We start from the raw sequence: 27,127 nt of genomic DNA on the forward strand, positions 1-27,127 counted from the left end.
TGATCAGTGCTACTAGAGAGAGCTTCCGCTGGAGTCATAAAAGCGGTCAGGAAGACTGCGCCGGCGTTAGCGGCCTCAGAAATGACATATGGCGGTTTATGCTTGCATATGGTCATTTTGGATGATAAGAGGGTGTCAAGTCAGACAGGATCCGGACACCAAGGGAAGCCATCCCTCGGCACAAACCATCAAGGATCCATCTATGGCTCTATCTTGTTCTCAAATACTGCCTGTAGCTGGAAGAGTAGAATTCCGCTGTTGCATCGTCGTGGCTCAGCTCTTGTTTTACGACATGAACTGCCGGATCAGATATATCGCACAAATGAGCAAACTTTCCGTCCCCCTTTCTTCTCCGTCTCTAAGCCTGGCCGATATCAGGCTGTGAATCTCGCACCTGACTTTAGCGTGATACACATCTTTCAAAGCTTCTACTATGCTTCCACGAGTATCAGCTGCCCGCGTGCAACGACTTCCCGAATCGGGCAGTTTGCAGTACTACCATCTATGAGAGTGTAATTGAACGCATATGTCATTTGAGGCTGTGGTCGGCTCTACCATTTTCAAGGCATTAGCCTCTATTTACAGACGTGTGACAGGAATGGCATCTTATAAAGAGACGTTGCAGTGTTAGCTTCCAGAAGCAAGAGTCTGAAGCACTGAAAGCAACTTGCACTTTTCACAGTTCTTGGGAATTCTTGACTAATTTTACTTGGATATTGCTATTGGGTATCATGGTACGCACTTATTTCTCGTTTCTTGCATGATTTGATTGACACTAATGGATCAACATTGTTTAGGGATCGATAAACAAGGCCATTGCTCGATACGAGACCACGGCTGTATATACCCATCCAGATGCTCTTGTTGATATCGTGCTTGTACACGGCTTGAATGGCCACCCTGGAAAGACATGGACAGCTAAGAACGGAAGGTTTTGGCCCACTGATCTGCTGCCCAAGTCACTGAGGGAAGCGAAAGCAAACGTTCTTGTGTATGGCTACAATGCAGACGTCTATACTGGAGGGAACGACAATAGTGCCAGCGATAACTTCATTCATCAACACGCCCAGACGTTGGTAACGAGTCTTACGTTGTATCGAAAGAGTGAGGGAACATTCAACAATGCCATCATCTGGGTTTGCCACAGCCTGGGTGGAATTCTCGTGAAGCGGGCTTTACTCTACTCTAACGACTTGCGGGCGGCACACCACGAAGATTACCGCTCCATATTTGTGTCCACTTACGGCATCATGTTCTTGGGAACGCCTCACACGGGATCTGATGCAGCATCATGGGCTATCGTGTTGCAGGCCATGTCGGACGCTGTAATACCTAGAAAGCTCTTCGAGTCCGAATCTGTGCTGCTTCGGACGCTGAAGAAGGATAACGAAACCTTGGAGAATATTAATAACCACTTTCTAGACATTTATCAGCGGTTTCAAATTCACATGGTTCACGAGAATCATAAAACTGACATTAAAGGGACCAAGTGAGCAGTTTAATCCTTTCTTTCCTGACAACTTCTCTGTTTGCTTGGTTGCAACTGCTAACTGGGAGCCAGAATCATGGTTGTTGACCCTGGTTCGGCCAGTCCCCAGTTACCAGGCGTTATTTACTACGGCGTCGAGGCTACGCACACCCAGCTTTGCAAATTCGAGAACGCCAACTCTCCTGGCTTTCGTGCTCTGTCCACGGATCTCCGGCAGTGGGTTCTCGTAGCACCGGATGTTATCGCCGTGAGGTGGGATATGGAGGAACAGGAAAAGGCCGCCCGCATGAAGTACGAGGTGCAAGAGCGCATGTCAGGATGGGTGAGACTCGTACGTTAAAGATGCATGTTAAACATAACTAACCACTTTCTTGTTTTTATTCGCTCTTTGTAGATGACACCACCGGCGTATTCAACTCGAACGCCATCTCCTGCTCGCAAATTGGCAATTGGCCCTGTTCTACCTTCATTGCATAGAGAGGCGTCACCAGCAGGGAGAGTGTCGCCGGCGTTGATCGAGGCGGGGTATAGATCCGGTGTTGTGGATATGGATGTGATGAATAGAATGGCAGATATTCGGGAGGCTGCTTATAGACAAAGGCACTGATTAGACATGGGAACAGATGGCACTCGAATCATTCTTGTCATTCTTCTCTAAATTTTCTTTTCTTTTCTTTTCTTTTTTTGGTTTTAGCCGCTGTGGTTTTTACCGAAGATAGAGGGTGTAGTAATAAACTCTTCGTCAAGTACTAAACTGTATATTTCTTTATAGATGTGAAATGATCAGTTTTAAAGCTCACCATGAATAAATAAAAAGAAATATCATTTTCTATATCTGGCGTCTTCTCTTTTAAAGAACCTGCACCTAACGCCACTAATAGAAATAATATCTAGCAGGATGCATGACTGCTTCTTGGCTTCCAAGACATACAGATTCGCCTGATACCATGACGGCAGAGGAGCAGAGCAGGGAAGAGTGGATGCTGACGGCGTGACCTCGGCCTAACAGCTATGTTTGCCGATAAGAAAAGAGCCTCATGAGTAGGCATATTGGCCGAGATGCTACTCTCTACCAGCAATCCGTATTCGTGATGTATATAGACATCTCTCAGATTCAGCTGAGAAAGATGCACGGTCCTTGCCTACTCTCTCCTAGAGTGATGATCTATATCCAAGATTGGTAGACCAATTGGAAACTTTTGCCAAGTCCGTGTGAAACATGGCTTTCTAAGATGGTCCTGCAATAGAACGAGGGAATACGCCTTACATAAGGCGTTTCTGTTCGAAGTACGCACGGCTCCTAAATGCCGTCTTGTTGCTCTCATTATCTGCTAGACTAGTAGAAGTTTGGGTCCGTCGGATTCATCGAGATGACTGCTGGTATGGTCGCCTTCGCCGAATGTACCCGGCCAGTCGATGTTGAAACATTAGGTAGCGACGTCAGTTCCACAATATGGAGAGGAGAGAGGTAGAAAGTCTCACCGTAGCTCTCCACATGGGGGACTTTTGCACACACAGAGACGTCCAAGATCGTGCATTACATTTCACTCAAGAGAGTGCCTTCCGACATGTGGTGTCTGTAGGATTTCAGTAGCATCCAATATGCCTCTCCATAAAGCCTAGCACTTTTTTTGGTTGTCGATATGTGCGGATTCCCTCTCGCGTCCCAGAGGAAGGAACCATTCACACCAGCATATGACCTCTCCTCCTTCCTCTTCTACGCTCTCACCGAGTTTGTACATGAAGGTATTAGAGACTTTTGAACAGCTCCAATCACACCTTGAATGAGGACCATCGACTAGCCCTCCTTGTACCCAGTACGAACCTAAGCAAACAGACAGAACCCGCGATATGAGCAGTACCACCCACCTCGGTCTCCCACCAAACCCAGTCCCTGCTCTTTTCTTGTCAGGCAGAGAACAGTAAAGGGGTTAACGCCAACCTTGTATAGTATGTACCCGTAAGTGGTAAACAAGTGATTGCCAAGGCACCCAAAAAGTGACGATGGACATAAACCCAGCAGTATTGTAGATCTTGTTCCCATTTGATACACAGGATCAACCTGGCGACGGCATAAACGGCGGTACGTACAGAAGTACTATAGTACTTGGATTGAACAGGGGAGAAGGAAAATTTCTCAAAGTCTCTGAGAGATTCGCGGCGATCTGTGCCGGTATCTTTTGAGCCGCCGCTGATCTTTTCATATGAACGCCCACATTGTCTCACAAGTGCCAGTAGTATAGCAACGACCTAAATGGGCCGTGAAAAGAAATAACTTTAACAACTTGCTGATCTGGGGATATGAATCTGGGGGTGGAAATCGCAGTGCCCACCGAAGAGAGAGTGACTTGTAACGGCTTTCATCTTGTAAACATGGAGGGCAGTGGGTAAGAAGAGCTGAAAATTTGCTGCAAAGTGTATACTCGGCCCACTGAATGCCACCGATCTCAATTCCATCATGTCAGATCTCCAGTGCCTAGCGTGTCTGCCGTATCTTGCGCCGAGAGATACATGTACCTAGTAGATACATGTACAGTACATGTACAGTGGTAGACGCGGCATTATCAGGGATAAGAGATCCTGCAATATGACGCAGCGATCGTTGAAGAAGCTACCTGAAATCATTAGGGGACCAGCTGCAATGTCCAGGCAGGGAGAATTGCATGTGCTTCTGCCTTAGCCTACACACTGCTGGCCTATCGGGCTACACAATTGACAACACTCGTACCACTCTCTTCGTATGCTGGTGTGTGTATCCACTCTTGTCAACGATTCAGATCCATTCAGTTATGGGACCCGAGCTGGAATCAGCTGTATTCACCAATCCGAATTGGACAAGTTCAGCGGTCAGCCCCATTTCATGACAACTTTGGAAATGGATATTCCAGGGCCGGGGTCCGTGACATCTGGCGGGAAAATGACGTCAGGAGAGACCCATCTCCAGTGTAAAGATCCTTGAACTGACCGTTTGTTATCTGTACATAAGAGAGTACAGCTAATGCGATGGCGGACAATAGAATGGAGACACGCCAGCAGATAATGTACTGTACTTGTTCATGGCTTTGTATGGAGCACTGTGTGTAACCCTTGGTCAAAGTAGATTTGTTACTCAAGATCTGTAAGATGCTGGATCGATCTGCATATAAGCTTGGTAGTATTGCAATACCTATTGTTTGCAACAAATGCTAAATAAAGAGAAAATTAAGGCAGATAAAGATAACGATACAAAGCATCTTTCGTATCTCTTCCATATGGCCTAGACATGTCCAGCTGCCAGGGGCTGGCACTATGCACCTCCCCTGAAAGCCCGTGGCTTCGGCGCCCGTCTCCGGCTTGGCTGGACCGAAGCGGCACGGCAGCCACTGGCGCAGTTCTTGCGGTGGTAACTGCACTCGGTTAGCGCAACTGCCGCCTTTCTGTTCTTGCTGTATTATTACTGCAATGCTCTTGCCTTGTTGCTGTGTCTCCTTGCACGCGCAGAGGTGTTGGGCAGAGCTTTCAGCTGCCGATCCCTGCGATAATAATCAGTGGGAAGGTTCGGCTGCTACATAGGTACGTCGGTGGTGGGCCCTATACATGTATATACCTGCAATGTGCCTACCTAGGTACTATGTACATTCTGATGTTGAAGCTGGTACTGCCGATCACTTCAACTCAGCGGTGAATATGCTGTGGATTGTTGCCATGGGCTGTATACAGTACATGTATCTTGGCATTTCACCTGCCAGTCCATATGTAACTTGCGCCGTACCTATACTCCTCTTTCACCTTTTGGAGCCTGGCTTATTCTTTCAGCATTACGGCCTGCAGTCATTCGGGGAATCTTTGGTTCCGATCTTGACAGGGCACTAAAGCCAAAAAAATGAAGAAGGCAAAATTAAATGTTATCCCTCGTAAATCTCTCCCAGTATCACACCGGATCTATCATGCTGGGGCCAAAGACATGAGTTTCTTCTTCTGGGGAAAGCATCCACTTGTGATACGAAAGAATCGTTGAACTCGCCTCACTTCGGGGTTCAAATACCGAAAAAACTGATACTGCTCTACTGCTCTATTGAAACACAAGCCAAGGTCAAGCTCCACTCGGTGTGGATGAGAGACGGATCAGTTTGATCCATCTCACTGGCTATTTTGGTGTACTTGTGGTTGTAAGTAGAAAAAACCCCGTGGGCAACGCAGACAAGGCGCGGTTTGATAGGTAACAAGTGGAAACTAGGAACATCGAAAGTCATTTCCATGCAAGCGATAGAACGCGGGAATCTCTCAACAGGGATTCTCGTGCCTGTAGATGGATCAGCCTGCCACCTGCGATCCATCACGACCCATATAACTATCCATTGCAGCCTCCACAACCGTCGTCATAACACTTCGGAACTCGTCCATTTCACGAGGCTATCATATCCTTAGATACACAGCTGCTGGAGACGCGATGATAAAACACTGGATACCTTGATAAAATGCCGCAGTTGTGTTATCGCGTCCTCTCCACCTTTCCACTCATGCTACATGTCTCCAGATAATCTTGGCGCCGCTCAGCTTCGTTCCCAAAAAGCCGATTCACAAATGGCGCTCTTCAGGGGATGTTTAACTCCACAACCGTCTTGAAATGACGGAGGCGGTGTTGGCATCGACAGGAGATGGAGATGTATTGCATGTACTTCCTGGGTTGCCAAGCCACCGATGGGCTCACGGAATGCTCGTTGACCCGTAACAAGCGAGTCTTCATCTTTGAGTAATAGTGAGCTGAAGAGATGTACATGCAGAAGTCGGACCAAAAGGAGCAGGATGATTCTCAGCTTTCCAAGTATTTAAGCAGCTGGTAAACCCCCACAAATCCATCTCCATGCTCCATTCTAAACATCAATCATTCCACAGGCTTATACGAGTGGCCTCTGTGTTAGATTATACATATATATCAATCATTCTCCCATCAGAGAGTTACCTTGCATTCATTCTAAACGTATAAGTCACATCATACCATACTGTCACACTTTTACATCCTTATTCACAATGGCTCCCTCTGCAATCACCCCCGAGACTTCCCCTGAGCGCCGCTCCAGCCTCAAGAAAGTTATCGTCCAGAACCGGTCTCACAGCAGCTCTGTGTCGTCAGTTGCTTCCATCACCCTCAATGATGGCAACAGCATTCCTCAGGTTGCTCTTGGTGTATACAAGGCCCCCAACGGCCAGGAGACTGAGGATGCCATCACGGCTGCTCTCGATGCTGGATACCGCCACATTGACTCTGCCGCCCGGTATGCCAATGAGGAAGCTTGCGGTCGGGCAATCCGCCGCTGGATGAAGAAGACTGGCACACCTCGTGAAGAGATCTTTGTCTGTTCCAAGCTCTGGGACTCTGATCATGGCTACGAAGCCACTTTCAACGCGCTTTGTTCATCTCTCGACAAGATGGGCCTCGACTATTTGGACCTGTATCTTATCCACTCTCCCGCTCAAGATGAAGAAAAGCGCCTAGAGAGCTGGCGCGCTCTGGAGACAGCTCAACGACTGGGCAAGGTCAAGTCCATTGGCGTTTCCAACTTTGGAGCCGCCCATATTGAGAACCTTCTCGAGAATGCTCGTGTAGTCCCTGCCGTCAACCAGGTTGAGGTCCACCCTTTCTGCCAACGCGAAGCTCTTGTCGAGCTCTGCAGCAAGCATGGCATTATGATTGAAGCTTACTCTCCGCTGGCTCGGGGGAACAAGCTTGAAGATCCCACTATAAATGCAATTGCCAAGAAATACGGCAAGACTCCTGCCCAAATCCTCTTGAACTGGAATGCTTCTCGCGGAAACGTTGTGCTGCCCAAGAGTTTGACTCCCTCTCGTATTCAGAGCAACCTCGAGAGCTTTGACTTTGAGCTATCTGAGGAAGATATCGAAACCATCAACTCTCTCGGAGCCGAGAACTACGTCACTGGCAGCATGCATAAGTCCAGCGACTGAATGAGTTATGACCCCCTAACATTCATTGTACATCAAGAGGGTTTTTGACCTCTATTTTTTTTTCTAAACTGGATTTGAATCTACGACATGATACCTCATCCTCAAAAATGCTTTTCGATGAGTGCGAGATGCATATCATCATGTTTACAAGGTGTGAATAGATGGATAAATGTTCATAGAGGGCTAGATCTGGCGCCACGACGGCTCAGAAGGGAAATTCGCTCTTTGCTTTTGGTTACTCCTATTTAGCGTTTGCGGTCCAACGGGGACAAATACATGTGCTTATTCTTACTATCATAACCTATTTCGTCCAGATTTTCACCGTGCGTAAGCTCTGTAGCTCCGGAACTTTCACATGCCATGTTTCTACACTGTGAGCGAACAAGGTGGCGTCTTTCTACGCCCAATTTTCCTTCTAGCGTTCCAAAGCCAGGGGTAAAGAGGGTCTAGGATGGACAGTGACATTGGCAAACAGCAGGTACCAACGCTTCCGGTCGCTGACAAAGTCGAGATGATTGGCTTCCTTGTTTGCTTGTCATCTTTGTTGTTGATCCAGGTAGACCAAGTCCACAATTGACTGAGACAATTTCTTTTGCAACATGTCTCAGATTTGGGAACACCGTAGGAATACAGTGGCGGATAAATGATTGGATGACTGTAAGACAGTAGTCGCAATATGGCATATGACTGCTTGCGATTCCTCCAGACGAGATGAATGACGGGCAACTCACGTAGTTTTCATATAATTTATGTATAAACTGCTTATATATATATATAGCAGAAAGCGAAATAGGCGTCACGAAATTAGATACAACTACCCATAATGAGCCACCCTAGAAAGGTAACTGTGGCTGGTTTAACGTACACTATGTGCTTTGTATCGAACGAGCATCACAATTACCCAGAACTGCAACCAACAAAAGCCAAAACAGGATGTTTTAGACCTTGCCCTATCGCCAAATGTCACTTTGCACACTCTCCCCCTCATTCTTTAGGCAGCCAGAAATGGGGGTTTTGCATATACTACCTACAGCCATGGCTCCCGTAGTTGCATTACGCCATTCATGCAGGAGGCCCTTTGCGACACACTAACCAAATGACCGGATATGTATTGATTTAAATTAGTAGACTTCTTCTATAATACACTTAGGAGCGAATTAGCCGTCTCGTCTAAACAAACTCTTTCGGAGACTATGTATAAGCATGTCTAATTTAATACATATAAACGCCATGAACTACACTGATTGTCCGTTAAGAAGACAAGAAAGCCGCAGAGAGCTGGTAGTGGCAAGTGAAGGTTACGTGATTTACCTCTGCTGCCAGTACCCCGTTCTGAAGACACAAGGACATCTAGACACAAATCACACTTCTATGGCTTTAACGACTGAACCTAGTAAGAATGTTGACGAGTTCAGCTTATAGAGATCCTACTCCTGATTCACTTGATAAGTTGTCTAGAGAGCTGTCGAACCCTGATAATTACACAACCAGTTGGATCTATGCTATCACAACAGAATACGCTGCTACCCGAACTGTCTTCGACGAAAAGCGCGAAAGGCCAGAGATAGTCTCTACGAACAATAATAACGAGTATCTATTTGGCAAAGTTGAGAAACACAACGTTGTCATCGCCATCTCGCCTGATGGAGATCCCCGTAGGACAAACGGCGACTACAATATATCTCAATGTCACCTAGTACATAATCATTGTTCTCATTGGTGGACATATTTTCTGGCCCACCATGTTCATGCTCTTCGTTAAGAAACGCTTGGGCGGCAAAATATTCCGTAGATATGGTGTAGATGTAGTTGATGTTATGTACTATGTGGACAATGGAGCAGAATCGCAATGAGGCTGATTTGGATATGGCTGTGCAATTAGATTGACTAATCTGCTTGGTCGAAATTGTTGTCCGCATATTCAGTGGGCACAGCCTGCCCAGAAAGCAATAGACGGCTTGGCATCTCTCAAGGAGTAAAATACTTAGATGTCGTAGAAGGATATGCGAGCCCCACGTAAGGAGAGAAATAGGAATGTATCAAGTAGATATCATGACAGATTGGGTGTCCTATCAGAAGTCTGACGCAGCACAGCTGCAGCCGCAAACTGCCACGTCAACTAGCCTTTATTGCCTTTCCGCAGCCGAGTGCATCCTCCAGGCAGCAAAGCCATAAATGCAAGGTGACGTGGCAATTTGCGGCTGCAGTTTCACTCAATGCTAGGCTTTCTAGACGTTTATATTCCGTCGTACTATGATGAGGACATCTGCAACTTGACAACTCGGCTGGAGAGCTTGAGGCCTCAAGCAGCTCACGGTGATTAATCGAACACCAATAATTTAGACGGTTTCGATTTTGCTTACTGGCCGGCATATATTTACCCTATTAGGCGCATCGTATCTAGAAACAGAACCGATCAATCAACTTTAAAGACATGCAAGCTTTTTATGCATGCTGCTTCCGTTTCCACACGGGGCCATTAAATAACTGCTTGCGGAGATTTTATCTGCTCGCACCGTTCGGCCGGTTTATTACATGCATGACTAAACGCTGATGGAGAGGTTTGAATGCCTCGCCGATCAGCTGTCAACTTATCCCCGGCCCCTGTCATAAACGGATAATGGATGCCGCACGAGGTGTGCTGGTCAGGCAGAATTTCGCCAAGCAATGTGGGATACGTGGCTAAGCATTGGCCTATAGTTATTACTGATCATTTACGATGATGTTCTTTCTTATCCATATTCCATTAGCAATCTCCACAGCAGCAAACTTGCTTCGAAGCCTCGCGCAACTACCTTAATATTAGTGCCGATAACAGTGTAAAGGAGAAGCCCGACAAGGCTATACTCTTAACTAAAACCTAATACCCTACTATGGTATTTGTACCAAGCCACATAGAAGTTTCAGCGGCCAAGTTGTGATCTGCTACCCTAACCTCTCTTATCTACAATTTGGTATGTATATGCCAGATTGTCAAATTACTCCATGGCGGCCACTCAAACAACCTACCGCGTCCAGGGCATTCCTGCTAATGCCTCATTTGATGACGTTAAAACAATAATTTCCAAGGCTTTTGATAAAGATGGAGTCAAAGCTAATCCTACTATTCATTCACTTGCATCGGATCCCTACAGTCCAGTCAATAACGGTACCAAAGTAGCTACGGTCACTTTTGCGCAGACACCGGGAAACCTTAAGAATCGTGGCGAAGTGACGGCAATTGTGCCATGGGGTTACGAGAGTCACCGAATCTTTGTGGATTCTTCATTTCAGGGCTTTACATCTCTAAATGATGCGGAAGATGACTCTGGTGATACAATAGAGTGAGCTTTATCGGCGACGTAAATGCGTATATGCTTACGGATATAGTATTATTGCTGTCAGCGGACTAAGCAGTCATCCTTTCGGTTCTTGGAAGGAAAGAGGAGGCACATTCATGTGGCTGAGAGATGAGGTTGCAAAAACAGCTAAAAGGGCTCGTGTTCTACTTTATGGATATGATACAACGCTTGTTAATAGCGAATCATTCCAAGACATCGGCGACATTGCTACGAGACTGAGCTCCGACGTCAATGCGATACGGGGTGCGCGATCCGTGAGTATAAGTTGCCTAAAAGGCAGATCAAAAGCTTACTCTTTCCCAGGCCCAAGAGGCGTTCGTGCCAACCCCGATTGTTTTCATCGCTCATAGTCTTGGGGGATTAGTTGTCAAGGAGGTTAGCTTTTTCTTCTTCTTAAATATTCGGAGTCTAATTTGCGTGACGACGCAGGCTATATATAAGATGTCTGAGCAGTATCCCGATGATTTTCTGAGCATTTACGGTTTATTATTTTTTGGAGTTCCAAATGGCGGCATTAAGACCGAGTACTGGATGCCGATTGTGGATAGAATGCCAAACAGGGGCCTCATAACCAGCCTCGAGCCTGATGCCTACTATTTGAGAAATTTACAGGTAAATTTCAATCGGGTATTTTGTTTTCCCGATGCAAGGGTAGTATCGGTCTATGAGACAATGAAGAGTCCAACTACCAAGGTTAGCAGAAAAGGTCAAGTTTTCGTGTAGCATGACTGACGCGTTTGAATAGGAGGAGTCGACTGGAGAATGGAAATTGACTGGACCTTCAGATATTCTCGTGACCCGCAATTCAGCAATAGGATATTACTCTGATCGTGTACAGCATACCCAAACCCCTTTTAACCAAAATCACTCTGGCCTGCCAAAGTTTAGAAGCAAATATGATGCAAATTATAAAGCCATTGAGCCATTCTTTACCGAATGCTACAACGACGCCTTTGAAGTAATACAGAAGCGATTCATTGCTGAAGGTTTGAGTCATCATTTACATTCGCATTCGATGGACGAGGGTCTTTGCTAACCAGCTACCTCAGCTATCCGGCCAGAATATAATGCAAATTCGACGGGGGGGCACCGTTTAATATGTCAATATTGTCAAAAGAGATTCAGGTCACAGGTCAAGCTTCTACAACATTTGAAAGGAAACGGAAATGATGCCTGTTATTTGAAAGCGGTTCAATATGCCGTTATAAACGGTCGGCTGAGCATAGCATCCATGCTGCTCGCCGAGGACAGAAGAATTGGGGCGAAAGACGAAAGCACTGGTACTGCACTCCTTCACTCGGCAGCACTGAATGGACAAGTGAGCATGGTCCAGCTGCTTCTTGACCACGGAGCCGACATTGAAGTGAAGAAGAAGAACGGAGCAACACCACTTAGTGAGGCAGCTTGGGAGGGACAAATGGGTGTAGCTCAATTACTTCTTGCCCAAGGAGCTAATATTGAGGCAAAGAGTATTCATGGAGTAACACCACTTAGCTATGCTTCACAAAATGGAAAGGTGGATATGGCACGGCTGCTTCTTGACCGAGGAGCTAATATTGAGGCAAAGAGTCATGATGGATCGACACCACTCAGCTATGCTTCACTAATTGGAAAAGTGGATATCGTTCGGCTGCTTCTTGACCGAGGAGCCAATATTGAAACAAAGAAGAAGAATGGAGCAACACCACTTAGTGAGGCAGCTTGGGAAGAACGAGTGGATGTGGTCAAGTTACTTCTTGCCCGAGGAGCTAATATTGAGGCAAAGAGTGTTGTTGGATCGACACCACTCAGCTATGCTTCGCAAAATGGAAAAGTAAATATGGCTCGGCTGCTTCTTGACCGAGGAGCGAATATTGAAGCAAAAAAGGTAAATGGGGTAACACCACTTTTTGAGGCAGCTGGGGGAGGTTATGTGGATGTGGTTAAGTTGCTTCTTGACCGAGGGGCTAATATTGGGGCAAAGAGTATTAATAGATCAACACCACTCAGCTATGCTTTACACAGTGGACAAGTGGACGTAGCTCAGCTGCTTCGTAACCGAGGAGCCAGGGGTTAAACATGAAGTAACAATTTTAATTGAGTACTGTATATTCTCCCGCATAGATACCTTCCACTAGAAGTTAGGGTGTATGTATTCGGGTTCAGTGGGTTCCTCTCTCACCACCACTTGGCGGCTCGCTTAAAGGTTCACTCGGTTCGATCGCTGGACTGGTACTGGGGCTATAGATGCCTATTAAATCTAGAGTTCTATAATTTAGGGAATTATCGCCTTTAAGCCACTCGAGGTTCTCCATTATGGCCGTGGCATATGGCTTACCGGTAAGCTGCCGATTAGCTTGAGGCTATTTCTACGACTGGTAGATTCTAGCAGTGTCTTAACTACTAGAGAGGCCAGGAGGCCCTTTCCAAGATATCCTAACACAGTTCTCCCCAAACACCTTCATTAATATACGTCTCATGAAGGATGTCGCTTATATAGTAGTAAATCTGGTCTCCCAATGCCAGATGTGGAGGATATGCTGTCGGATGTGGCTGGCTGGAATGCTACGAGGCATCATCGCTGGGATAAGTGATAGATTTATATACGATATCAGGCTATATTCATATTTTAGGATTTTTTTCCCCTCCCGTTGATGTCTGTCATTTTTGCAATTTACAACAGTACCTCTGAAGTACAAACTGACAGGGATGTCAAGCCACAATCCGACTGAAAATGGGTCCTTCTTATCGTCATCTAACTAACCCGCGACACCCATTTCGTCTTCTACTGTATATACATAGATATGCTTAGATATTAATATACTTAACTCAAGGGCCTAGCTACACTCGCAAATTCTTGCACACTCGCCCAACATTCCTCGTATGCGACGACTAGCGACTGGGGGAGGAAAACTATCTCGCCACGTGCCAGATCTCTCTTCTCCCTCCCCACGCCTGTCCCATAACCCACGATGGACTAAACTGGGGGCTCGGGGGAGAAGGAGATGAGAGGCCCATAAAAGCGGTTTTCGTCGTTGTCTGGATATTTTTTGTGTTCTGGTTGGGGATAGTAGATGTTTCTACATCTAACTAGAAGGGCCTTTTAACGTCATTTCCATAAGATGTGTTTTAAGCAACATTAACATCAACTATATGTATAAGTAGAACATTGCTCTTAACAGAGAACTAGGGTGTCATTTGCTATTCTACCTCGAATTAATAAAAACTTGTAGTTGAATAGGTCATTTAAAATATCCAGGCCAAGCATCAACGACCATTCGACATCTTAATCAGCTTGACACAAGAAACGTCACGGCCAACATCGCACACATAAGGAACACAAAAAGTAAAAATTATCAGCCGCTGTTTATTCATTATTGTTGATCCAAGTTTTCTATATTCAATGTACCCAAGAGCCCTCAACGCCGTAACCGTGCATCAACATTCTCGCTGAAATTACATCCCGCATGCCCAACATTGCGACACCACCAACCTTTCCCAAAGAATAAAAGATGAAAAATCGCGCCATCACTCTATTTGTGAAACATGCTTTAAAGCGTCTTCTGCTGGGCGTCCGGCTTCCAGCTAAGCACCATCTCATTGAATCTCTCCAGCTGGGCAGGATCAGTAGCCCAAGTAGTCAGCAGTCTTACGACTGCGAACTCGCCATACTTCTCCCATACATAGAATGAGAATTCCTGCTGAAGAGCTTGGACAAGGGTCAGAGGTAGCACGGCAAAAACCTGGTTCGTCTCCGTCTTGGCGTTGAGCTCATACCCAGCTCCGGTAATAGAGCGTGAGAGCTTCTCAGCCGCCAAGTTGGCTCGTCGAGCGAGATTAAAGTACAGAGAGTCATCCTCACGGAAGAGCTCTGCGAATTGCACACCCATGATACGACCCTTGGCGAGCAGAGAGCCACGCTGCTTGACAAAGAACTCAAAGTCCTCGGCAAGCTTGGTGTCCTTGACCACGACGGCCTCACCCAGCAGAGCGCCGTTTTTGGTGCCGCCGATCCAGAAGATGTCGGTAAGCTCGAGCATATCTCGCAGGGTCATGTCATTGATACTGGACGTGAGGGCAGCGCCGATACGAGCACCGTCGGCAAAGAGCAGGAGACCATTGGCCTCACAGATGCGCTTCAGAGCGGTCAGCTCAGCCTTGGTGTAGATGGTGCCGATCTCAGTGGCGTTGGAGATGTAGACGAGCCGGGGCTTTGCCATGTGAGGGAAGTGCCAGTTGTCGTCGAGGGCCTTGGTGAGGGTTTCCGGGGTCATCTTGCCGTTGACGGGAGCGACATTGATGATCTTGTGTCCGCTAGCCTCGACGGCTCCCGTCTCTCGCGTCACAATATGGCCAGAGCTGCAGGCAATGACGGCCTCGTGGGGTCGAAGACAGGCGGCGATGGAGATTGCGTTGGCCGAAGTGCCGCTGGGCACAAAGAAGATGCCAACATCGTCACGGCCGAGGTGGCGGCGGATCAGATCGCGAGCCGTCTCGCTGTAAGTGTCGCGGCCATAGCCAACCTCCTGGGTGTTGTTGCTCAGCAGCAAGGCATTGAGGACGTCGGGATGGGCTCCCTCGCTGTAGTCGTCGGTGAAACTGTACTTTGCCTTTGTCGATGCGGGACCGGAGGCAGGCATTGTGATTGAGGTACTGGAGTTGAGAGAAGCAAGATATGTTTGCGGGATGAAGGATCCAAGATGGCAAATCTAAGTCAACAAAGAATGGCGTGTATATATTCAAAAAGTCTTTATAATCAAGTAAACAAGCTAGCTTATGATGAAGGAGGAAAGAAGAGGCGGAGAGCAACTTCCATCTGTCTTACAAAGAAAAAGGAAGGAGCACGAACCAACCGCAAGGTAAGAGATACTTGTACAGACACAGACATCGGGCAACTGGGGCATCTACGGAGCTCCTCCCCTGCCAATTAGCTAATGATAACAGCCGGATGTCATGATTAAAAATATGCTCCCCTGGCAATGCAAGGAAACCACTGCAAAATTAATCCATTACGAAACCCCGACTCGCCGCCCCGGAAAAAAAAAAAAGGGTTCCAGTCTTTCCTTCTCCATTACTACTCGTGCTAAGTTGTTCATGGTTCTGGACGCAAAGCTAAAGAGAGTCTCCGCCGGAGCCGGCGCCACTAGTGGCTTACCCGGCACATGCCGACGCAGGCCGGCCGCCAGAAGATATCCCGACTATCGGACGCGGGATCCCGGGATTGCGTTTGGCGAGACGGAATTCCTTGTGCTCCTGTGTTTTGTTTCTGTGGTTGTGAAGCAGATGGTACAGAGACTACGATGTAATACCATTGCTATACAGTTGCTCAACTGAAGCACAAAACGACGACACGGAGAAATAGGGAGGACGAGGAGGCGTCGGAGTGCCCTATCGCCCCTCACATCACCTCACCAAACCCAAGAAATGGGCAGAGATAAGATGGGGGATGTCCATAGGGGAGTAGGGACCAAAAAAAAAAAAAAAAAAAAAAAAGAACCACTAGAACGCGGCCAGTATCGTCGCTTCAACGGCCCCACGTTGGCAAGCAAAGTCCCTAATCGGCGAACAACGAAGCTAACAGGAGCCGTTGCTATCTAAAGTCCCCTTCTCGGCCCCGTATTGAGCCGGACAAGACTCGGCGATTTGGGTTCTACAGGTACAGGTACGAATATACTTCGTATCAACCACGACACACAGGCACGGACATACACGGAACGGCACATAGCAAAGCTTCTCCCATCATGACTAGAGGTTGTTAAGATAACTACGACCGTAGTAGACTGCAACTAGCATCTCGAAAGCGTATAGTTTCGTGCTTCCCCATATGCAATGACACGCATCAGCAAGGAGGGGGTTTCATTAGATGCAAGCCACCACCGCAACCCCAACAACATACAGTACAGTACATAGCACGCTCGTAAAACACCACAGACAAAAAAAGGGCCAAAAACTCAATTGCCGTGAAAGTATATTAAGAAAACGAAACAAGGAGGGGAACGACAAACATCTACCGGACTTTGGCTTCGACGCTTGGCATTCCGTCAGGCATCATCTAGACCACGATGCAAGTTCTCCGCCTTTTTTTTTTCTGCTGATCATGGGATTTGCAATATGCAACTGGACATGTAGTCTACCGGGCCCCGATATCGACGTGAAAAAAGATCCTGCTCTCGTCAATGCACGTCGCAGCTTTGGTGCTTTTTAAACCTTCCCCAACGCTTTGCTTTATGCGCTTCCATGAGATGGGTAAATAGATAAGGTGCATTAGCCGGTATTCGACGGCTTTAGATGTGGTTCAACGGCGCGTGTCATTAAGCGATTACGCCATCTCCTCTTCATTACGAAAACGAGCGTGACGGGAAACCCGTATGAGTGATGTTGTATCCATGAATAAGCTTCTACAGCGCAGAACAATGAGTTCGTCATTCTGATTCAGAATCCCATTCATCAATAGCAAAAAAAAAAAAAAAATATCAAAGAAGGTGTCGCTTGCTCAACAAAATCCAGCCATATTCAAGCCCGTGTAAAATCGTTCCAAGCCACCATCACCGTTAACCTCCTTCATCCCTCTCTCAGTCCCTTCGGCTCCCCAATCACAGCTCACCGGGCTCTTCAACCTCCTCAACAACCAAGTCTACCTTGACCTTGTGCATCCCCAAGTCCTCCTCGCTCACAGCGCCGGGAACAGCGGCCCGAGAAATGCCCGCCGCATCATCCACAATGAGCCTCGCCACATTCATCCCCATCAAGGCGCTCGTCTCCATTGTCGAGATGAAGCTCTCAATACCAGATGTGTAGTAGAGCCCACTGCCTAGGATCGGGTCCTGGAAGGTCACCCGCGGGAGCTCAATTGGGTAGGAGTAAAACCAGTGCGGGTAATACCACGAGATCGGGTCCACACCGCTGTTCTGGCTGGATCCGCCCCCGTTCTCCTCCGTCGTAGCCGTAAACGTGTCAGGCACTTGGACGCCAAGGAGATCCGACAAAAACTGCGGGGTCACGGGCTTGGGCGAAAAGATCTTATACACAAACTCGGTCTTGTTCGTCTTTGGGTTGACTGCCATCCTGAGTGTGCTGACTGAGTAGAAGCCAGTCTTGCCAACGCCTTCGGCTCCCTCTTTCGGCTCCTCACCCTCGGCGAGAGTCGTGTAGACGTTGCTTGGAGCCTTGGTTCCTGGTGGCAGCCCAAAGAAATCGGGGTGCAGTTTGAAGGGAGAGGCAAAGAGCGTGACATGGAGCTTGGTGTAAGGGATTTCTTCAATGTGATGCTTGATGACGCCCTCGCCAGCTTCAATGTTGCTGAATTGCCAAGGAGATGCAATGATTACATCGTCGAATGCTGTCTCAACAACTTCTGGTTCGCCGGCAGCTGATCTAGTTGAAATCTCATACTTAGGAGCTGAGGATGAAGTCTTGTCTTTGGCGAACCCAATGGAAGAGACGGCGGTATTGTGGAGGACGGCAGCACCGCTGGTCTTGACCATATGATCAAAGATGCGCCAGTTGCCACCATCCACAGACATGGCACCATCTGTAGCAAAGGAGACCTGAGACGTTTGTTCATTAGTACACTGGGCCGAATTCATGAATCGCATTCTGGTGAGGGCTTACCATGGTCTCCAGTCCATGAAGATACGCCAGGTTGGAGGCATAATTGACCCTCGTGGCCGCCTGAATAATGTGTCTCGAAAACGTTTCATCAATCTAACACAGAATTTGTCAGCTTAAAACATGGCTCAACTCGAGGGAAAATACGTTGAGAGACTCTACCACTGCCTACCTTATTCTGGGCCAGAAACTGCTCCCCCGTCACAGCTGTAATCTTCACCAACCCCAGCTCGTACGCCCTGGCCGTCAGCGACCGAAACGGGAAATACGGCTGCTCATACAGCTTCAGGAACTTGCCCACCACCTCCTTGACCAGATTGACAGCTCGGTACGGGCTCATGCCGTATCGCCACCAGAGCTTGCCGGCATCCCACCACCAGGACGTGCCATCCGTGGTCTCGTAGACGAAGCTGTCGCCGTCCCAGATGGCCGTGACGTCGTCCTGGCTGCTGGCCACGCGGTAGTTGGAGCCGATGGACAGGTTGAAGTTCTTGGTGCCGTTGTAGAGGATGTGGTTGACGGCCACGAAGATGGACGCGCCTAGCTCAATCTGCTGCAGCGGGTCATCAAATGCGCTGACGGTCAGCGTCCGGCCGCCAATCCGGCCCGTCTTCTCAAAGATTGTGATGTTGACTTTGACGTCTGCTTCATCTGCATACTGTCGCAAATGGTAGGCAGCTGAAGAACCGGCAGCTCCAGCTCCTGTGGCATTTGGTTAGCCCAAGGCTCTCTGTTGTGCCGCCTCGTCCCACATTCCCCGTCTCTTATATCGAGTCCGGGGGAAACTCCACTCCTTCGATCTGGGGGACTCAATGTGCAAAGAAACCAAATCGCAGTCAGTTCCAACTCACCGATGATTGCAATGTTTCTAACTCGGTTTGATTTCACCTCTTCCTGAGACGCCACCGCCTCCCCGCCAAGCGCGAGCCAGGCCACCGCGGCTGAGCCCAATTGCAGCCGCATCTTGATCAGACAACAAGGCGAAGTCCGTGTCAATAGAATGAGCAGTTCAGGGCAGGGTAGGGCAATTCAAGAGTAGAAAAGAAAACAGATTAGACTTTCCCAGCCTTCCGAGCGGTGAGCTAGCAGTATTATATAAATCAGGCTGCCCCTCTCGATGATTCATAACCTCAGCCTGATGCGATGGAAGATGCAGGTGTGTGGTCTGATTGCGTATGCCGGACTTATTAGGTACTCCTTACCCTTGGGAATCTCCAGCCACAGAAGTAATAACAGCCACACCATCCATGTAAGCCGCTATCGATGATGTGATGTGACGGCCCAACACGTGCATCGCACCGTCTCACCAACTGCCCAGTGCTTGCATTTGTTTGTATGTTATACGGAGCACATTGTTGCTTTTGTACAATAGCTGCACACGGGCGGACGATTGTCCAGTAATTCGGGGCATTGTCTATGAACAGAGAGTGGATGGTTCAGGGGCCAGCACGCTGAGAATTAGCGGCTAGTCCAGCCGCAGCGCCACTCTAATATATCCAAATCCAAATCCAGACTCAAAACTTCTAAGTTATGATGAGATATTTCAAGGTTTGGCCGTAACTCTCCCAAAAATAGAAAATGGTATGCACAAAATAATTCTCCGCTGGAACCCATCATCAGTACACTTCATGATTTAGATAAACATAAACATACAGGATATCTAACATCTAAATACATATTGGCTTTGCTAAGGGGATATTGAAAAAGCATCTGTACAGTCTTTCTGTATCGCATATACAAAAAACAAAACCACCGCGCTCCTGGGGATCGTACTTTTTCGTTGAGAACATCCAACCATTCAACAACGCCTGCCATTCCATGGCTGTCAAGGAAAAGCATAAGAAATAAATAAAAACGGGGAATAAACTCAGTTTGCACCCAGCGACTCTCTTGCCGCCCTTCTCTGCTATCACAAACTGGTACTGCTTTAACTGGTGCTATTAGTGCTGGTAAATCGCTGGTTGGCAGGATTTTTGTGGTCTGCCCTGTTAAAGGGAGATGTTACTCCTCTCAGACGCGGTTTCAAATCAGCCGCTTTTTTTGGAGCTGCTGCTGTAATCGCTCTCGACGCCTCCTGCAGTGGCCGCAGAACTGCCTCCGGCGCGGAGAACAGCCTCAGCGCTAGCGCTTTTGCTTCTTCCACGAATGGTTCCTGGAACGGCCTCGGTGCTACCCCGTGATCCAGGTGGGACCCGACCAAGTCCCTGCTGTGAAATGTCGTCCAGGCTACTGTCTCGCCCCTCATTTCTCGACATCTCAATGTCGTCGTCTGGCTCTTCGCCATCTTCGTCGCCGCTGCTCAGGTCTACACCGTCAGGGTAATCATCCGACTGATGCGGGTTTGCTCGTCGGCTCATAAACTCTTCTGAGGAATTGAATTCATCATCTCCATCGGACCCGAATCCGTCCTCGGACCATGAATCTGCACTGAAAGGTGGGAAAAATATGACTGGTGGAGGAAGCGGTACTGGTTCCAAGCGCCTGATGCGGCCTGAAAGGTACTCAATCTTGATTTTCGACGAATCATCCGCTCCCGGTCGTCGATGGACAGGCGGGCGGGGCGACGAAGTCGACATTGTGGCTATCCGATTGATGATGTTGTCTGTGGTCTCTTCGGACAAGTTATGCTGATCCACACTCCTCTGACCGAGATGTGCATCGAGTTTCGATCGCCTAGTCGTAACCACCACCATGAAGTGATCTTCTGGTAGCACACCACCTAGACCGCATGGCTCAAGGGGACGAACCTCAAGAATCTGTTGCGTATCGCTCCAGGGAAAATCCATACTGATGTCACTGGATTCATCCCCCGAATCGGTCACAAGCTCGGGCACGCTAACCCCGTCGTTGACACCCAGCTTGGGTATGGAGCCCAAGTCAAGGTTAGCGTCACTCAATGGCCGCCTGGTCATTGAAGATCCTGATCCCGATCTGAAGGGTATCGGGCGGGCAAACTGCACTTGGGGGTCCAGTCGTTCCCTTCCGCTGGATAGCATGTACGTCGTTGGCGATATATCACCCGGGTCTCCCGATAAGTCGGTACAAAACGGAGCACCACTATAGTAGATGATGGCACCGTCACGACGGCGTTTACGACGATTAGATGCACCAGAACCACTCTGACCCCACCGCGAATCTGCATTACTTTCCTCAATAGGACCGAAAGACGATAGCGTGTCATCTTCCATCGACGATTGCTCGTTGGGCGACTGCTGATGAAGAAACAGAGGTTTATAATGAAAGCTCTCGGATGATGCCGAAACTTGTGGCCCAAATTTGGACAAGTTATTACCCGAGCTCCCAGAGTCTCCGGTTGAGCGACCCGTCTTCTGTCTCTTATGGTGGTCTGCTTTCGTGTTTTCCGTGTCGTCTGTTTCAGGGCTCCGTTGCGAATGGTCGCCTGAGCTATCACTACTGAATTTGGTGCCATCTGTACCGCCGCGCCACCTTATTTTTCGACCATCTGGTGATAGCTGAAACTTTGCGCTCAGGTCAACGACGGCATTGCGTACAAAGTCCGGAGTAACATTCATTATGTGCAGTTGCGCCATATTGCAGAGGAGATTCAAATACACCCAGCCTTCCTCGTCAGGGTGAACATCGTCGCTTGGCCGTTCTGGAGGGTCGGCTATTAGCTCTGGAGGGACAAGACCTAAATGCCTTATGTACTCCATATTTTCGGACGGGATTTGGACGCGATCAGGGTCGAGATCTCTGGGCCTCGTTGGTCGCTGTTCGGGAGGCGGCGGCATAGGCGGCGACGGATTCGTCCCTGATCCGTTCCCGTTGCCACTGCTGTTGCCGTTGCCCCCTGACTCAGTTTGATCCCCGTTAGAGTTAGACGTTGAACCCATGTCTTGTGATCTACTCTTCTTCCCCGTATGTCCGGATTGATGTTCTTGGGGAAGAATTCGAGCTTCGCGCATGGGCTCCGGTGCAGGATTCAGGTTAGCACCGGGATTGGCATTAGGACTTGGCTTTGGTTGTTGCACCAGTGAAGACCGCTGGGGAGAAGGATTGCCCAATGTCGCCTTTGCTGGTGGCACGATGGATACGACAGGTGGTTGGGTAGGCTGGCTGCGATGAGCGTGTTTGCCTCCAATTTTCCCCGTGAATATTTGCTCAAGACGCCGGACCACTAGCTTCTTCTTCTCTTTTTCTGTCAGGGAGACAAATCGGGGATACAGCCCCTCAGGGATCTCGCGCAAGTAGTTCTCTACTTTCTGTTCGTTTGTCTTGAACCGTGAACCCCCCTGAGGTCTATTCAACGATGTCCCAGATGAGCCAGCGCCAATCGACATGGATGCGTAGGCAGAGTCAACTGGTCGTGTATGCGATCCAGACGACGATGAGGCATGTTTTGACTGTGACTTGGAGCCTGAACCAGCATACATCCGATCACGCGTGGCATGCCTCGACGACTTTTTGTTACGCTGTGACGAAGAGGTATCGGGTGAGTCTCCCAAACTCGCTGTGAATTCTCGGAGCGTAGCCTCTAGCTCACGCTTTTTCCTCTTCGGCAACCCATGTATCTTGATTTCAAAGAGTTTGTCCTTTCGAAGCATATCAGGACCGCGCTGCCTATAGCGCTTCAGCTCATCCTTCAACTTTTGTATCTCTACCGTGAGATCATCAATGACGCTTCGGTAGTCATCAGCGCTGCTGCTACGAGGGTTGGACTGAATTCGAGGCGCGGCCGGTTGATAGGGCTTGTCTTCGTTGGATGAGTCGGACTCTTTTTGGAAGAACGGCGGATCAACTGTGTTGGGCGTGAGTACTCTGATACATTAGCTCACCAACCTACGGCTTGGGTACTCACCATCCATGGCATTGCTGTCGAAAGTGGCTGTTGGATTTTGATTGGACTGGTTGAACCATTTCTTGGCATCGCTCTGGCCAGTTTCGTGGCTCTCCCCTGATGAAGCTCGATGAGGCGATGATGAATCTTGGTCGCCTTGATTTGGCGGAACCGAGCCGCGGCTCGCTTTCAAGGAGGCATCGCGAGCGAGTTGATGGTATCTCAGCGTGATTGAGGTTTCCGGCGAAGTTCGTCGGGGGAGAGGGTGGCCTGTCGATGAAAGGGGTGGTTCGTGAGGTCTGTCCTCTGTCGACTGCATTGTAATTCAGCTGAAAAGCATCTAGATGTTGGCAACTATTTTGATCAATCTAATAATGAGTCATTCTCTAGTTGCCAGGCGGAATATCTTCTCCAGCCCGAATTGGGCGGTTACAGAGAATAATATCCAAGGGTCCAAGCAATGTGACGGCTTGTGACGTAGGTAGGCGGCACACCTCGTCAATCGCCTATACTCTGTAGACGCATTGTTAACAGGTCAATCCTTGCATAACTGTGTGTCTGTGACGGGAAATTGGCTAATGGGATGGGCAAAGGCCAGTTTAATGAGCACAGGAGTGGCGTGTCATTTGCCGTGGCACCTTGGGCGATCGATCGATCGAACTGGATAAGCAAAGAGGGCCGCAACAACCTCGGACAACTCACCCTCAGAAAAGACCGAGCTCGTAAACAGCTCTGGGCAGCAGTTTCAGATGAGATCGATTATTCGGGGAGGGGAATGAAAATGAAATGATTAAAAATGAAGGAATTATAAAGAAAATGCCGGCTTGATCCAAGATTTCCGTATACGTCTTGATCTGTGCAGCGAAGGGGAAAAGAGCTCGAGTTCGCAGCAGGTGGCGAGGGTGTGATTTAAAATCACCACAAGTCGTAGATTTCACTGCCGTTGTCTTCTTGTTTGCCGGAAATCGTGTACACCAGCTGTTGAATAGAATTTTGGGGGGGGGGGGGGGGGGGGGGTTTGTCTTTTTTTTTCCTCGGTTAGATCAAATCCAGCCCCTCGCGACTGTTTGCGTCTTCAATCGGGGTCAAACGACAGGGCCGAGAGGTGGGTTCGGAACCAGCTCCGTCTCCTCAATGGCACTGAGTCGCGTCTCGTCAAGTATGAATGGTGGACTGTTAGAAAGGGATTTCCGTGGCTATCGCGTCCACAGCTTTTGACCTAGTGATGCCCGTTGCCAGAGTTTGTACGATCCACGAAAGGGCCAAGGAAGCGCTCGAATGTAACAAGGTCAAGAGGTCGCGGTGCTGAGGGGAAAGAAGCTGACGGGGAATAACAAGGACGATGATGGCCAGTGGGGTTGAAGGAAGCTCGTCCTCGAGAACGGCACCCTGGGATATTGATGGGGCTAGGTGAGGTACAAGTATGATTTGGGGTTGATCGCCGTGGTGAGGCTGGTCTGAATTCGTCGTAGAAGGTAAAGGAAAAAAAAGGAGGGGCGTGTGCGTGGTAGCTGGGTAGGGGAGGGAAATTTTTGACCAAAATTTTTGGAGGGCTTGACGATGTATGCAGATACATATGAGGGACGCGCGATGGCCCCGAATGCCAGCCTTATGCCGGATGGTCTGTTGGCGCCTCACGGGTAGTGGAAGAAAATGATGCACTTTACAGAATAGGCAAAGTTGAAATGGAGAGGAGTTTTTCTGTCAATGGTGAGTCTATCGCCAAAATGTTGCGTGGCAAACCTGTGCTTTCGCCGCAGCCACTCTTGTGGGCAAACCCCAGGCTGATGGCGCCGTGAGGCTTCGATTGGCAGGTGAGGAAGCAAGGTGCTGCGATCGGGGCAATCGCAGAAGCATCAACGCAAACTATGGAAATCAGGGTCTTGTTTGGGAGCTAGTGAGGCCGTGTCTCACTCCGGAGGGGTGTTGTTAGCGAGAAGCTCCCATCAGATGCTCGTCCAGGTATGTACGAGGTCGAAGCACACGGTGCGGAAGTGTGGGCAAATCGGACAGTAGCAGGTGGACGGCATGTGGTTTGTGTATCCACAAGCCTCTCTTGTCACTCTGGCGAAGGGAGGGCTCAGCCGAGGGCATCTGAGAGTTGTCATTAATCCCTAGCATGAGGCCTTGCAGGAGATAAGTACAGCACTTAGTAGTCAGTCCTGCTGCCGCTGCTGTATAGTTTGACACACCTGTCAGTCAGCTTATTATCTGCACAAGCACTCGCTTCTGCCCTACCGGTTGAAGCCATCATCAGATATGTACTGTCCCCCAGATACTGGGCGGAGCAGCAATGTGCTACAGCCCCGTCTGGCAACGCTTTGACGGGCCACTTTGGATCCAAGCAGCGCTAATACGAGCGTGGCGGCGGGCTTGTCATCGGTGCCAGGGAGAGAGATCAAGCATTGACAAGCGCCAGAGCCGTCAACTTGGTGCCCAGTACGGAGTACAGTGTAGTATTTGCAGTTTGCTCGGTTCCAGAACAGCGGGCTCCCGTCCAGCGTCAAGCTCATGTACACTATTTGCGTCAGCAAAGTCAGGTCAAGAGATGCTCTGGGGCTGGACGAGTACCTTACTCGTAGTTGCCAAGACTCTCCTCGCTTCGACCGCGCTGGCCTTGTGCCCGCATGATCCCTGCTCGGCAGCGTGCGAAGTTCCTTGGCCGCCATCTCCACCTGAGGGCCTAGCCAACCATTTGCTTGCGGGGACGCAGGTCGCAAGGTTTGGAGGGTGTAGATCTTGGTTTTTGGCTGGCATCGACCAAACAGAAGGCCGGGGTCAGCCCGCGGAACTAACTTGATCCGAGACGCTGGCTGTGCCTGTACGACTTCTCTGCTCCCAGCTCTCCGTTGTGTTGATTCACACACACCAACCTTTGATTTCGAGGCCACCTCCCGATGTGCGTTAAAGCACCTCCGTATACCTGTCATGTGGTCCAGAGCACCCAGGATGCCGAAGCCGTCGTCAGCCTGAGCATGGGATCCAATGAGATGCGCATCCCTCTTCCGCCATTGGCATCCTTGAGTCAAGCAATCAGCATCTCGATCAGGGGCCAGCCCTTGGGGCTACAAAGTGGCGCAATTATGACGTCCCTCAGACAACTAGGTAGTCCAGAACGGCTTGCATGCAAGGATTGTCGATGGGTCTAGACGGGCCCGTCTCGCAACGGCGAGGTGTGAGAGGCGAGCGGGCTGGTGTGCCTGGTGTGTTTGTGTGTGTGTGTGGCCCTCTATGCTAGAAACAATCTAGTACAGTACGAGCACTTTGGCTTCCTTCGCCTTGGCTCCAGTACCGCTGTGATGGAATTATACCTTTGCGGCTGCATGGTATGAGAATTAATAGCTTCCATCGGCGAGTCATGCGTCTTACTTTTCTCACGATGACCAGCTTCCACACGGTCTACACGAGTAGTAGCTACTCCGATTACTTCGTACTCGTACGCATTCAAAGGTACGAATGTCCTGAATAGAGACGATAGAGACGCACATCCTTTGCACGGAGACGCTCAGCCGACGATTTGCCATTGACGCTAGGATGCATGCTGAGCTTCCCCGCAATGGCATGGATCGGCCTCGTTCCTCACACTTCCAAAACTCCACCGATTCCCTGTCTACAGCCAGTTTCCTCCAACTTTATGGACACAATGACGTCTGCGCATTCGCCTCTTGCTGTCGACCCTCTAGCCGGTTCCATGGCCGGATGTGCACTGGCGAACTGGCTAGTCACGTGGTAAAATCGCCGAGAGCCGGTCCCACTTAATACAGATTGGCCTTTCTAGGCGCCGGCTCGGAAGACACTGCTTGGTGCGGGACTGCGTTTCCAACGGTCGTGATGCCTTCGAAGGGGCACAATATGAACAATAGAGCGATATCACAAAAAAAGAGAGAGCCGACGTCCTCTTATTTTCTTCATTTTTTAATGGCAAACAAACACCTCCGTCTTCGAGATCCAAAGTTGTTTATTGAT

General features: G+C 49.0%; 9 protein-coding genes across 9 annotated transcripts; 5 read left to right on the forward strand and 4 right to left on the reverse strand.

Moving 5' to 3' along the window:
- Positions 1 to 731: 731 nt before the first annotated feature.
- TRIVIDRAFT_199888 (uncharacterized protein) lies at positions 732 to 2,267 on the forward strand (the record flags this gene model as incomplete). Its single annotated transcript, XM_014102266.1, has 4 exons — positions 732 to 734; positions 798 to 1,489; positions 1,562 to 1,820; positions 2,262 to 2,267. 4 exons carry the CDS (start codon positions 732 to 734, stop codon positions 2,265 to 2,267), a joined length of 960 nt encoding a protein of 319 aa, XP_013957741.1.
- Positions 2,268 to 6,499: 4,232 nt separating this feature from the next.
- Positions 6,500 to 7,435, forward strand: TRIVIDRAFT_64039 (uncharacterized protein; the record flags this gene model as incomplete). Its single annotated transcript, XM_014102267.1, has 1 exon — positions 6,500 to 7,435. One exon carries the CDS (start codon positions 6,500 to 6,502, stop codon positions 7,433 to 7,435), a length of 936 nt encoding a protein of 311 aa, XP_013957742.1.
- A 1,462-nt stretch (positions 7,436 to 8,897) lies between these two features.
- On the forward strand, positions 8,898 to 9,086 carry TRIVIDRAFT_121878 (uncharacterized protein; the record flags this gene model as incomplete). Its single annotated transcript, XM_014102268.1, has 1 exon — positions 8,898 to 9,086. A coding segment is annotated over one exon (189 nt), but the record flags the coding sequence as incomplete, so codon positions are not given.
- Positions 9,087 to 10,420: 1,334 nt separating this feature from the next.
- On the forward strand, positions 10,421 to 11,812 carry TRIVIDRAFT_64038 (uncharacterized protein; the record flags this gene model as incomplete). Its single annotated transcript, XM_014102269.1, has 5 exons — positions 10,421 to 10,758; positions 10,805 to 11,030; positions 11,080 to 11,151; positions 11,230 to 11,388; positions 11,615 to 11,812. 5 exons carry the CDS (start codon positions 10,421 to 10,423, stop codon positions 11,810 to 11,812), a joined length of 993 nt encoding a protein of 330 aa, XP_013957744.1.
- A 381-nt stretch (positions 11,813 to 12,193) lies between these two features.
- On the forward strand, positions 12,194 to 12,832 carry TRIVIDRAFT_148944 (uncharacterized protein; the record flags this gene model as incomplete). The annotated part of the gene is made up of 1 exon (XM_014102270.1): positions 12,194 to 12,832. The coding sequence occupies one exon, from the start codon at positions 12,194 to 12,196 to the stop codon at positions 12,830 to 12,832; it is 639 nt and encodes a 212-aa protein (XP_013957745.1).
- A 1,474-nt stretch (positions 12,833 to 14,306) lies between these two features.
- Positions 14,307 to 15,395, reverse strand: TRIVIDRAFT_37676 (uncharacterized protein; the record flags this gene model as incomplete). Its single annotated transcript, XM_014102271.1, has 1 exon — positions 14,307 to 15,395. The coding sequence occupies one exon, from the start codon at positions 15,393 to 15,395 to the stop codon at positions 14,307 to 14,309; it is 1,089 nt and encodes a 362-aa protein (XP_013957746.1).
- A 1,679-nt stretch (positions 15,396 to 17,074) lies between these two features.
- TRIVIDRAFT_212556 (uncharacterized protein) lies at positions 17,075 to 19,481 on the reverse strand (the record flags this gene model as incomplete). Its single annotated transcript, XM_014102272.1, has 5 exons — positions 17,075 to 17,182; positions 17,430 to 18,302; positions 18,367 to 18,459; positions 18,536 to 19,065; positions 19,215 to 19,481. 5 exons carry the CDS (start codon positions 19,324 to 19,326, stop codon positions 17,075 to 17,077), a joined length of 1,716 nt encoding a protein of 571 aa, XP_013957747.1.
- Positions 19,482 to 20,399: 918 nt separating this feature from the next.
- On the reverse strand, positions 20,400 to 23,480 carry TRIVIDRAFT_20727 (frequency clock protein-like protein; the record flags this gene model as incomplete). Its single annotated transcript, XM_014101967.1, has 2 exons — positions 20,400 to 23,122; positions 23,183 to 23,480. Coding segments are annotated over 2 exons (3,021 nt in total), but the record flags the coding sequence as incomplete, so codon positions are not given.
- A 1,915-nt stretch (positions 23,481 to 25,395) lies between these two features.
- Positions 25,396 to 26,701, reverse strand: TRIVIDRAFT_64034 (uncharacterized protein; the record flags this gene model as incomplete). The annotated part of the gene is made up of 3 exons (XM_014102273.1): positions 25,396 to 26,226; positions 26,531 to 26,560; positions 26,648 to 26,701. 3 exons carry the CDS (start codon positions 26,699 to 26,701, stop codon positions 25,396 to 25,398), a joined length of 915 nt encoding a protein of 304 aa, XP_013957748.1.
- Between the last annotated feature and the right edge of the window lie 426 nt (positions 26,702 to 27,127).

The sequence above is a fragment of the Trichoderma virens genome, assembly GCF_000170995.1.
Source record: "Trichoderma virens Gv29-8 chromosome Unknown TRIVIscaffold_5, whole genome shotgun sequence".
In the NCBI taxonomy this organism is placed as follows: domain Eukaryota; kingdom Fungi; phylum Ascomycota; class Sordariomycetes; order Hypocreales; family Hypocreaceae; genus Trichoderma; species Trichoderma virens.